We start from the raw sequence: 12,913 nt of genomic DNA, 5'->3' as shown, positions 1-12,913 counted from the left end.
AAAAGACACCAAACTCTGGTAGAAGGCAGAACTAAAAGAAATGATATGTGAAACAGGCCACATGCAGGGTGATCAGATCAGAGCTGTAGCATAGGACCTGGTTATTTAAGGGGGGCTGCCTGTCTCCCTTAAGCATCTGCCTGGCTGGTCAGATCTGGCAGGGTTGAAGCGGTCCAGGGTCCATGTTCCTTCAATTAAACAATGCCATCCATTGGGAGTCTGGAAACATGCTTTTTCTATATCAAATTAAATGAGGTACTCTCAAAATTCAAATGGCCCTGAAGATCTGGTTCTACACCCAGGCCTTTGGCAAGCATGACTAAAGCTCCTTTTTCTCTTTATTTCTGTCTGGTTTCATCATTTCTGCTGTCTGTTTTGTTTTTTGCAGTTTCTTTGTTTTGCATGTTTTTTAACAAGTTTGCAAACCACAGGGGGTAGTGGGAGTCACGTGGCATATACATTTAATTCTTATTTTATTATTAATAATTATTTCTAATTAATCATCATCTCCATTATTACTGCCTGCAGCAAACCAATACTTCATCCAAATGACACACATAGGAGCATCATAACAAAATCCACATTGCTACCTCCTTATATTCCAATGTTTGGCGCAAATGCCTAAGTAGCAATTTTTGAGGCACATTTCATCCCTTCCCCACCCCTATCCATGCATATGGCACAGAATGTGACCTTTATTACTTGAGTTGGAAAATATATGGAAAAGTCGATATTTTGGCTGCCAGAGGCACTGCTATTTCTATTTCGAGGCCGGCCCCGCAGGCTAGATTTAAGCACCCCACGGGCTGAATCTGGCCTGCGGGTCTTGAGTTTGCCACTCATGATCTAGCCAACTCACTAGTATTAAAACCAAGCAAGAAAGCAAAATAAAAGGGGTCATCAGCTGAAGCTACATTTCCAACATATAAAAATCAGTTTTTCCCAGCCCGGAAAGATTAGAATTATGATCCTCTTATAACAAGGAGCCCTAGATAAATCCACTGTGAACATCACAGGTAGATAAATTGCAGCATTTATGCAGGCCTCAATTTTGACATCTTTTGAGTAGCTGCATGTACTGACCCTTGTACTAGTGTTGGCTAAGTGTCTTTTCTTTTTAATGACTAAAAACGACGTTTGGGCAAGGTGACCCAACCCAAATTCTATGTTGGAAAAGCACATCTGGGGACAGGAAGGGGAACAGGACTGCTCTTCTCTAAACCTTGCAAACACCTGAATTGGGGGAATGCTGGGAATACTGTAGGCGCTTCCACACAGATTTCCAAGTTCTGTTTAAACGAGGGACAAGAAATCCACGCGTGGTTTTCTGTTCATATTTTTGGGTCCGTCCCCTGTCCTCCCCCACCCCGCAGATGTGCACGCTTGGCAACCACTTCCAGCAGGCTTCACATTGCAAAACAAAATACACCCGCCGGAGCAGGGAGCCTGCGTGGGCGCCGCCGGCCCATGCCGGGTTGGGCTTCTTTTGCCTTTCAGGAGTTTCGCTCCAGCCCCCGCGCAGAGCTGGAGGTTGAAAGAGCTGCGAAAAACGGGCGGGTCCCCACGACTGCAACCAAACACCCCCCCCCCCCGCCCCACATACACACTTTTGTAACCTGAGCTAAGCAGCCCGAGCCCTTCCGTCCTGCAGGGGGCGCGGGAGAGACGAAGCCCCGGAGCCGCCAAGGGCGAGAGCGAGCGAGAGAGAGGCAGCGCCTCCGCGCGGGTCTCCTGGCAAGAGTGCCAAGCACGTGGAGGAGGGGCTGGACGCGCAGGAGAGGCCGGCCTGGGCCGAAGGGCGGAGCTGGGAGGGCGGGCGGCTCGCGGGCTGCCCGCTCTGATGGGAACCCGAAAGGGGGAAATCCGTGGTTGGGGACAGAGAGGAAAGAGCTAGTTGGAGCTCCGGGCAACTGTCCCTTGCTGGAATCCGGATCTGCCGGGTGTTGGGACAGAGCAAAGGCTGGACCGAGAAATAGAGGATGGAGCCCGTAACCAAGTGGAATCCTAAGCAAGTTGTGGAGTGGACCAAGGGTAAGAAAGAGGATTCCGACTGCACCTCCGCGCTTGGATCTTTCTCCGGCGCAGCTGTTTGGTTAGGACGCTTCCAGCCGCCTTCTGCTTCTCTCCAAACTTTCTCTGCTAACTTCCCATCTTTGTTCCTTCTTTTCCCCGGGTCTCTCGATCTCTCCTGCCGCCCCTTTGCTCCCGATTCCCGGGTTCTACCGAGGTGGACGGTAGATCACGGAGGGATCGTGCCTGCCGTTGTTTTGTCGCTCTTAATCTGAGGAGGGCTACTGCAGAACCCCAGTTCCTTGGCTACGAGCAAAACACACGCGCGCACATATTCGCCTATCTCTAGCAGGCAAGCCTGGCCTCCCGCGCGGGTAAACAAACAAGCCAGCTCTCCGCGGCCCTGAGCGCCTTATGGTAGTTTGGGATGATGAAGGCTTGGGCTCCGGGAGCCGATCGCGAGAGTTCACTGCTTTCCAGCTTTTGATGTTCAAGCAAAAAAAAAAAAAAACCACACTCCGCCAAGCGTTGGCCAGAGTTAGTGGAGAACACAACGCGTGTCGGTTGCACGTTTGGGTGCTCTTGAAGGATAATAATGAGGCGTAGCGGTTCATTGAAGGCGAAGATCTCAATCTAAAGTGACCCCTCTCCCCCACCTACGAGCTGCCCATTTAACGCTTGAAGCGAACCAGGGTTCAAAAAATGGCCAGGAACCACAGATGTGCGTCATTTGGAGCCTGAGAAATATGCGAGATTCCAGAGCTTCCCTTTTGAACGGATGTCCTGTTAGCAATTGAGGGTGTTTAAAGAAAGAAATAATAAGTTATCTTGCGTATTACTGCTAAACGTTGAGGTGGTAGGTTTTGCAGCTACCTCCTAGGTAAAATGCCAGTCTGAATGAACGTTGCCCGATGTGCTTCTGCCCAAACATGCAGTGCTCCAGAACATTTCAACTGTAGGCGCCACTTGATTCTAAGAGAAAAGTGAATCCTAAGGGTGCATTAGTTGGTTGGCAGCATTCCCAAACCTTTATAAACACTCATCCCCCCCCCCAAATAATGCACCATCTGTCTGTTTAGATCAGGCTGATCTAACTGGATGTGCAGAACCACACCACTTCCATAATTTTGAGATATGGTAGCTGTCAGAGTGGCCCTGTTGGATTGGAGATAATGGGGGATGTATCAGTTTGGGGAAGACTGGCTAGGCAGCACAGCATAGGTTAAGGATGAGTGCAATCCTGATATTGCAGAAATGCTTTTTAGGACTTCTGCTTTTTTTAATCAGCAGTTTTCTTTGATCTGCTCAGCTTCTAGGATATTTGGTTAAGGATATTTATCAACTACTTGGTATTGTCAAAGATCTTCATTAATGATAAACAATCTTGAGTTGTGCTGTAGTGTAGAGCCTTCCTAGTTTCCCCTCCACTATTTTCTAACTTAATCTTCATGAATATTGGATACTCAGTACATTGGGATAATGTACATTTGTTTCCAGAACATTTAAAAATAATAGATTGCCATTTCAAAGAAAGATACATTTAGTGTGGTGACTGCAAATAAGAATCCTCAAAGGTCACTGTAGAAAAAACACCTGAGTTAAAAGAGTACTATAATTTTAATTATTTGTGTGAAGTCATTATTTTGAAAACTTTGAAAGGAAAACATGAAAGGATATGTATGCCAGTCAGAAACCATTATCTTGTGGCTCTTTCTGCATTTTTGTTACATGATTTTACTCTCTTGGCTCATGGGCTTTAGTGGAGGTTACCACTAAAACATCTTTTACATTTCATTCAGGTTGACTTGAATGTTAATCCTTTCTTTTCCCTTTGCACTTGTACACCATTTATGCCTGGCCTGTTAAAAGAGAACATGCGATGATCTTGTTCATTTAAAATGTCTTTCAGATATGTGAAAATACATGTAAATGTGGCTGAGTTCTTTCACTCTGAATAGAAAATGATCTGAAAACTTTTAAAATTTGTTTTTGTAAATGGAGTCTTGGAATATTTATCTAGCTCCTGTATCATTACTGGCTACAACAAATGGTAAAAATTGCCATAGCTTGCATGAAAATGGATATTATGGCTCTGAAAATGCTTGTGCTTATTTTGTGGCTTTATCCCTTGCCTCATATGTGAGAGGTCCCTTGTTTTCTGTGCATATCTTTCTTTTTCTGGAAAAAAAAACTTCTTCAAAAGAAGAAATTATGGAAGGCTTTTAAAGGAGGGTCAAAGGAATAGGGAAATAAGAGGCGATTGGATGGAGGATCTATCTATATAAAAGGGAAATGTGGCTGTTTTGTCATGCTGCTTTAAAAAGGGAATTGAATATTTCACAGCTGATCTTGTACCAGGCTAGACAACAATGCAGGCAGCTGCATCCCAACAGTAGAAATCTGATTTTCTGAGTTGCCATTAGTGTAACAGTTCCTACCATAGGAAAGGTACCATCACTTTGGATGGGTTATAGTTCAGCTAAGGAATAAGATCTCAATATGCCCAAGGTTTGCTGGCCTGCATTGTCACAAGTCCCTCAGCCACTTTAATTGTTTATAGAAAAGTCATGTCAGAAGAACAGGTTAACATTTGCACTATCATTCACTTTAATTGTGTGGTATGGTCCATTTTGGCCTAGTGCAATGTTTCCAGTGGATTGCATGAACCAATCTGTTGTGGATTATAAATAATGGCTTAGTGTGATATGTGAAATCAGTCTGTGGCTGGGTTGATGCAACAGTCTAAGCCAAAGTTGTTTGCATCTTAGCATACCACATGAATCAATACTTATGTTTCAGATTGTTACATATACAGGGAGTCCTTGATTTACGCCCACAATTGAGCCCAAAATTTCTGTTCTTAACTGAGACACTTGTTAAGTGAGTTTTGGCCCATTTTTGTGACTTTTCTTGCCACAGTTGTTAAGTTAATCACTGCTTAAATTAGTAATGCAGTTGATAAGTGAATCTGGCTACCCCATTGATTTTGCTTGTGAAAAGGTAGCAAAAGGCGATTTACATGACTTTGGGACACAGAAACCGTCCTAAGTATGAACCAGTTGCCAAGCATCTGAATTTTGATCACATGATTATGAGGCTGCTACAAAGGTCATAAGTGAAAAATGGTCATGTCACTTTTCAGCACCGTTGTAACTTTGAACGTCACTAAATGAACTGTTGTAACTTGAGGACTACGTGTATGTAGTTAATTGTAGTTTATTTAGTGAACTGTAATTTATCTAGCCAAGCATCTTCTGTGAATTCAGCTGTTTTATATGTATATAAAACATATGTATATGTGGAATGTTAACATTCCAAAATGAGAAATCTGGTGTTTTTTTAAACAGCATTAAACTCATTACAATGTTATTTCCTTATTAAAAAACTCTAGGTGCTTTGTCAGTACCTGGGTTCTGTATCATATTAAGTCATGGTGGGTTTTAATCATAGTTTATTGAATGAACAATAGTAATGTTTCAGTTGTATTTTTAACAATGATTTGCAGACAATGGCTGGGTTCACCCTATTGTAACAATACTTCAGCCACAGAGATGGCATCAGCGTTTCTGGTTGGGAAAGTTTCCACCCTCTTAGGAATCATACAGTCACCAAAGCATACTTAGAACTTTTTCAGGGTGGGAGTTCATTTGTAATCCCGAAAATAGTCCAGCTGGATAACTCAGGGCATGGAAGGGAGGCTTCAGTCTTCTCTCTGCATTGTTAGTTAAATAAACTGCACAAGTAGTTTGTTTAACTACAAGGTCACAGCAGCTTTGACTTGATTTATCCCTTATGCAAACCAAAATGAATGAAACCCATCAAATTATATTATTAGCACATTGTGAACCCAGACACTGAGTGGAAAAATTATTTTAATAGTTGTAGCTATCTTTACATTTTCAGTATTTGACCAACTTTGTGTGCCAGTGGTCACACTGTCAGTTTTTTTTAAAAAAATCCAGATTATTTCATGGAGAAACAATGCAATATATGCAGAATACATTCAGAATGTTCAAATTTGAAATTATACATACCCATAAATTATTGTTTAATGATTAAAACATAATTTTGAATTTTTTTTTAGACCACATTCTGACATCTGCAAGCCAGAAAACATACAGTATGCATGTTATAAGCATGAATTATGCAAATGTTACTGGTCCAGTTAGATAGTGATCTGTTTATACAAGAGCTGCGTTCAATGGCTTATTTAAGTGTCACTGTAACAAGATATCTGTTCCGGTTACAAAATAATTCAATAACATAAAAAGACTTGGGCACTTCAGCTAGGGCACTCTCAATTTAAGTTTCACTGAAGTCATGAGACTTAGTAAGTCACCTCTGGCTACTTTTTTTTATAGTCTTGTGGTTTCTCCTTGTTATCCTTTCTGCAAAATGGCGATATTTACTGTTCATATATTCCATTAGGGCAGTAGTTCTCAACCTTCCTAATGCCATGACCCTTTAATACAGTTCCTCATGTTGTGGTGACCCCCAACCATAAAATTATTCCTAAAACCATTGAAAATGTGTTTTCCGATGGTCTTAGGCGACCCCTCTGAAAGGGTCATTCGACCCCCAAAGGGGTCGCAACCCACAGGTTGAGAACCACTGCATTAGGGCATGATCAAATGTCCTCTGGCTACTCCAAAGTAGATCTCCATTATTCTAAATTGGGAAGAATTATGGGAAATGTACAATTTGAAGGACTTCAGGGTTCTTTTCTTCTGAGCAATTCTGAAAACTGATTTCTTCACTCTCGTGCTTCTGGGATATGGACCCACAACTCTTTGTCACTACTAGCCAGCCCAGAGAGCAATTCATTAATGGCAGGATAAATTTGCATACATAAGATGTACAATTTAAAAGAAAAAAGATTTGGAAGAGAAATGGAATCTGAGAGTTAGGAAAATTTGAGAACTACAGTTTGTATCCCCTTCTTCAGAAGCTAAGAAAGGAAAAGAAACTTAATCCTTACTTAAGCCTCATACCTTGAGATCCAAAACTCTATCTTTGACTGAACGTATTGGGAGTTGCAATCCATAAAACCCAAGGAACTCCAATCAGAATAAAACAGGGCAACCTGTCTGGTTCTGAAGGTGGTGTAGCCTCAGAGATAAGCTTCAATTTTCTTATCTGTAAGCAGACTTTCACTTGCACCATAATGTAAGTATGAATCCTCTTGTAGATCTCCACTATAGATGCAATGACTCCATGCAGGTTCTTTCATCATCGGCAATCTTAGCTACTTGCCCCGAAGTTTGTTATTTATCCTAATAGAGACAGCCATTTTGGTGTAGCGGTTAAGGTGCTGGCCTAGAAACTGGGAGATTGTGAGTTCTAGTCCCACCTGAGGCATCAAAACTGGCTGGTGACCTTGGGCCAGTCATTCTCTCTCAACCCAACCTACCTCATAGAGTTATTGGGGAAAAGAGGAGGAGTAAGGGCATTGTGTATGTTTGCTGCTTTGCATTATTTAGACAAGTAATAGAAGCTGAAGCAAAACCCAATAAATAAAATAAGATCGGTAATATATCCTTAACATTGTTGCTGGACTGCAGTAACCATCTCTCTCTGATACTAGCCATGCTGGGTAAGGTTAATGAAAATTACAGCTCAGGAAGGCCAACAAAAACTTGCAGTATCAATCAATTTTGGTTACCACACTACAAAAAACAATGTTGAGACTTTGGAAAAAATGCAAAGAAGAGCAACTAAGATTAAGGGCCTGGAGACAAAAATATATGAAGAACAATTGCAGGAATTGGATATGGCCAGTCTAGAGAAAAAGACTATGGGGGACATGATAGCAGTATTCTAGTATTTGAGGGGCTGCCACAAAGAAGAGGGGATCAACTTATTTTCCAAAGCACTAGAAGGCAAGACAAGAAAAAGTGGCTGGAAACTAATCAAGGGGAGAAAAGCAACCTGGAATTATGGAAAAACAACAGTGAGGACAATTAACCAGTGGAACAGCTTGCCTCCAGAAGTTGAAGGTGTTTCATCACTAGAGGTTTTTAAGAAAAGACTGGACAGCCACTTATCTGAAATGGTATAGATTAGAATCTCCTGCTTGAGCAGGGATTAGAAGACCTCCAAGATCCCTTCCAGCTCTATTCTGATTGAACCTCTGTCCTACAGGGGAAAAAACCCTTTATATTTGTTATAATATGTACTTCGACTTGCTTTCTTCTGCTGTTTATTTAAGCTGAGCTTCCACCAATTAATCAAGGCTGGGACTAACTACACTGCATGCTTTTATTTCATTGCTTTTGGATTTCATAGGAGTCATTTAAAACCAAGTCAACAGCTGGTTAAATACACAGGTGTTAAGTTACATTTTAAATTGTTTAAATTAAGAAAAACTGGGTATTATCTCAGCTTTGATTTCCATCTACAGTTCTTAGATTTTCATTGTATTTGGCCAAAGTGAATGCTATACATGAATGTTACAGGGTTGTTGTTGTTTTTAATGGGACGTAGCATAATATAAAGTACAAAGCAATTAATATTTTGAAGTGGCATTTAAGAGTAAAGAAGAAAACACTTTGCAGATTGGAGGGAAGCAGGCTCATACCTTAAGCTAAACCATTATGTGGTTTGTTTGGTTTTGGATTTTGGTGGTGTACAAAGTGACCCATTAGTACTTAATCTAAAGGACAGATTGACCCCCCCCTTCCTTGTTCAAAAATAAAGGTTTATTCATCCAGTGTTAGAAATTCTGTGTTAAAAATCCCAGATTAGTATTATGGTGTTTCACAGCCTTTTATCAGGTGCAAAAGAGCAGGACCACACATGAAGTTGCAGTTAAATTGATTTGTTACTCATGTCTATGCACAGGAATCTACTCAACTAACTGTTAAGGTACTTAACTAATAGTTAGCTCTGTTTTGGTAGCTAGATAAGTGTCAACAGCATTCAAGAAGTGTTGGACTTTCATTGTGATTACCTAAAGATTCTAGGCTGATTCCTCTTTTCACTCCAGCCCCAGGTTCTGCCACTCTTTCTCCTACACTGTGCTAGATAATTGAAGTGTGTCTTGTTGAAGAAATGTATGACAGTTGTTCCTACTAAACTTCACTTGCTGGGTTAGTGCCTACCAGGTTGTTCTGTGAAAGCTTTCCCTAAATTCTAAAGGTTTATTGGTTCAGGTTCCTGGCATGTCCCTTTCTGACTGCCAAGTGTACTATCCTACCCAAATTTACCTTTTAAAGGTCTTTTTAGAGCATGCATTGAAGATGATTCACAAGGACTTTAATCCTCATCCGAGTACAACAACTCTTTGCAACTTTTTTTTCCAGACACTCCCAGGAAAAAAAGGGATTGCCTTAATGAATATATACTGTGCTTCTGTGAAGTCACAAGCACTCCTTGCAGATTATTTTTGAAGCTCCAATTTCCCCCCCCCCTAGAAAAATAAATGGTGCTTCAGATACAACACGAGTATACTTATTATATGTGCCAGCAACTGGACTTTTTCCTGGGCTCTTTTGATAACCAGGAATATACACACATCTGAATTGAGGGATAAGGCATGTTCTTAACTCAAGTTCATTTTTCTTTCCGGAACCACATTCTTTATTTTACTTTACTTTCATTGGACTTCTATACCGCCCTTCTCCCGAAGGACTCAGGGCGGTGTACAGCCATATTAAAACACATATAGATTTACAAAATTTAAAAACAATTTAAAATCGAATGTATAAAAAATTTGGCCCATAAATTAAAAACTAACATACACCCATTATAAAATTCATATTACGCCAGCCCGGCTTGTTGGAACAAAAGGGTCTTCAGGGCGCGGTAAAAGGTACGCAGGTCAGGGATCATACGAACCTCTAGGGGCAGCTCATTCCAGAGGGCTGGTGCCCCCACAGAGAAGGCTCTCCCCCTGGGTGTCGCCAGTCGGCATTGTTTGGCCGACAGCACCCTGAGGAGCCCCTCTCTGTGGGAGCGTATTGGCCGGTGGGAGGCTGTCGGTGGCAGAAGGTGGTCTCGTATATACCCAGTTATATCCACACCAGTTCTGAAGCATTTTTCCTGTTTTGGATCTCAGAAGCTCACATTCCTAGAAAATAGCATATTTTAGAGTAGAACACCAACCTGAAACAAAAACTTGTATTTCCAACAGTGCAGAACCAATTATCAGTCTATATTCCCTTAGACCAGTGGTTCTCAACCTTCCTAATGCCGCGACCCTTTAATACAGTTCCTCATGTTGTGGTGACCCCCAACCAGGGGTGGGTTCTAATTTTTTTTTACTACCGGTTCTGTGGGCGTGGCTTATTTTGTGGGCGTGGCTTGGAGGTCATGTGACTGGGTGGGCGTAGCTAGCTGGTCATGTGACCGGGTGGCCATGGCTATGTGTATAGGGACTACTCAGAGGGCTGAAAAAAGTCATTTCTGACAGGTCCTCGGACTTTTGACTGGTCCTCACACTTATGACCATCCTCACATTTATGCGAGGATAAAAAACGTAGAATGTGAGGATAGTCGTAAATTCGAGGACTGGTCAAAAGTGCGAGGACCAGTCAAAAATAACTTTTTCAGCCCTCTGAGTAGTCCCTGTGCACAAAAGGACTACCCAGAGGGCTGAAAAAAGTGATTTCTGACAGGTCCTCGCACTTTTGACCGGTCTTCTCAGTTATGACTGGTCATCATTTATGCCCATTGTAGCATTCTTAACAACCGTGTCACTCATTTCACAACTGCTTCTCTTCACCATGGTGACAAGATAGGGCAAAAACGTAAATTGTGAAGACAGTCGTAAGTTCGAGGACTGGTCAAAAGTGCGAGGACCAGTCAAAAATAACTTTTTCAGCCCTCTGAGTAGTCCATATGCATAAAAGGATACAGCAATAGAGAGGGATGAAGGAAGGGAAGGGAAATTAGAGTAGGAGTGAGGGTAAGAGAGGGAGGAAGAGAGGAGGAGAAGGAGAAAGGAAGAGGAAGTAGGGAGAAGAAGAAGATGGGGGGAAGAGAAAATAAGAAGGAAAGAAAAGACAGAGGTGGTAGGTTTGAGGAGAAAGATTGCTGTACAATAAAAAAGATGAAACGGAAGAAAGCCAACCCCAAACAAATATAAAAATATTAAGATAAAGAATGAATTATTAAACTTTAAAGAATAAAAGAGAACAAATAGGAATAAATAGCAATAATTAGAAACACACATACAAACATACAACGTATTTTCTTTGAACAGAGTATTTGGCCGGTTCACAAATTTAAACAGTTGTAGGAGGTTAGCACCCACCCCTTTCCTAGAAGAATGAAATATTAAAAAGGCAGAATATTGTATTTCCCTGGATGAGAAATGGAGAAGCATATATTACAGACAAAGAAGCTCCCATCTTCCTGCCCCCCACCCTTTGTTAATGGGCCAGAGGCAGAAAGTCAATCCTTTGTCAAAGGACATTTGCAACACAATAGCAACAGAAACTAACACAATGGGCCCCATCTAGCAACCGAAACTCACCACACATGACCTGGGAAGCATGTGACCTGGGAAGCACATGTGACCATCAGCCAGCAAGGCTAGCTAAGACCCCCACCCCCTGGGAGTCTGACAACCAATCAGGATACTCTTTCGGGGCCCCAAGAAATGCAAAGCCAGAGAGAGCATAAAAACCCGAGGATTTACTATATCTGCCCCTTTTCTGTTCAGGAACTCAAGCCATGTGATCCTGTCCACCATTAAACCATCTTTCCAAGCAGTCTCCATGTTTCCAGTGTCTTTTTCATCACTTGGAGCAGAACCCAGAAGGATATTTCTTCCAACACAGTGTTTAGTCATTTCAATTAAATTTACAATTTCTATATTTCCTTTTTACCATATTTATTCCTCATCTGTTTTTTAAAAAAACCAATATTACCCTTCATCCTCATCTCTAATCTTAATCAAATTCAATTTTTCCCTTCTATTCTATATTATACCCCTTCCCATTGTCATCTATTTTTATATCCATCCTCACATTGGTTAATTATGTAATTATGTAATACAGTTGTTTAATACAAATTCAACCTTTTTATTATAGATCAATTAGTTATATAACTATCTTTTTTGTATACTAATCAATATGAACATGAATATTCCAATTATTTCCATGCAATCCAATTTCTTACAAATCAATTAATTATATTTACCAATAATAATAAACCAAATAATTTTCCCCATATATTCCTCCAAACCACAACTTAACCATTTCTGCTTTCAACACAATATACAATGAATAGTATCTCAATTATTACAATTCCCTAGTTAAATAGAGCTTTTTTTCTTTTGTGTTTTAAAATCTTGAACCTCCTCTTTTGCCCTAAATTTCCCATTGTTTGCAGTTTTGCACCTACCTTTTTTGGTGAGGAAAAAGAAAAAGAAATCTCTCATTTTGTCACGTTGCAGCAAAGACCCTGCTTACTTTCAGTTTCGTTTTTCAGCATAGCTAGGGGAAAAAAAATCTGCTCCAGGAATTTACCTCTTTAAAGCTAGCTAGCAACAGAGCCCTCCGCAAAACAGCTGAGAGTAGGGCGGCTCTTTGAAGCCCTGCAGCAAGAATTTAAAGTTCTTTTCCCTCTAGCCATCAGCTGGGACTCCGGAGGCAGCAATAGATTGGGAGTGGGTGGGGTAAGCGAATGGCAACCGGTGATCCAACAGAGGCAGAGGGTGAGGGTGAGTGAAGGCGTGGGCGGGGGGACGAGAGAGGGCTTTGGCGACCCCTGTGAAATGGCTGTTTGACCCCCAAAGGGGTCACGACCCCCAGGTTGAGAACCACTGCCATAGACTGGTACCAGAAAATAAAATGGCAGGTGGCAACAAAGATTTTGTTTTCTGCTTTATAATTGGTCAGACTTGCCCTGGCAATCATTTTGGGAGAGTGCTTATGTCAAAATCCAAATGTGCTCCTGT

At 41.4% G+C, this 12,913-nt stretch overlaps 1 protein-coding gene across 1 annotated transcript in view; it reads left to right on the top strand.

Annotated features, from left to right (window-relative positions):
- Nucleotides 1-1,599: 1,599 nt before the first annotated feature.
- The window catches only part of CNKSR3 (CNKSR family member 3), an 83,704-nt gene continuing 72,390 nt past the window's right edge, over nucleotides 1,600-12,913 (top strand). The window contains exon 1 of the mRNA XM_060692291.2: nucleotides 1,600-2,031. Coding sequence (XP_060548274.2) covers nucleotides 1,980-2,031 — 52 coding nt within the window. The 5' untranslated portion in view covers nucleotides 1,600-1,979. The remainder of the gene's footprint in view (nucleotides 2,032-12,913) is intronic.

This window comes from Pantherophis guttatus, chromosome 1 (assembly GCF_059756535.1).
Source record: "Pantherophis guttatus breed Tessera chromosome 1, ASM5975653v1, whole genome shotgun sequence".
Lineage (NCBI taxonomy): Eukaryota > Metazoa > Chordata > Lepidosauria > Squamata > Colubridae > Pantherophis > Pantherophis guttatus.
Note: the sequence above shows the minus strand (reverse complement) of the source record. Positions and strands in the feature narration are given on the sequence as shown.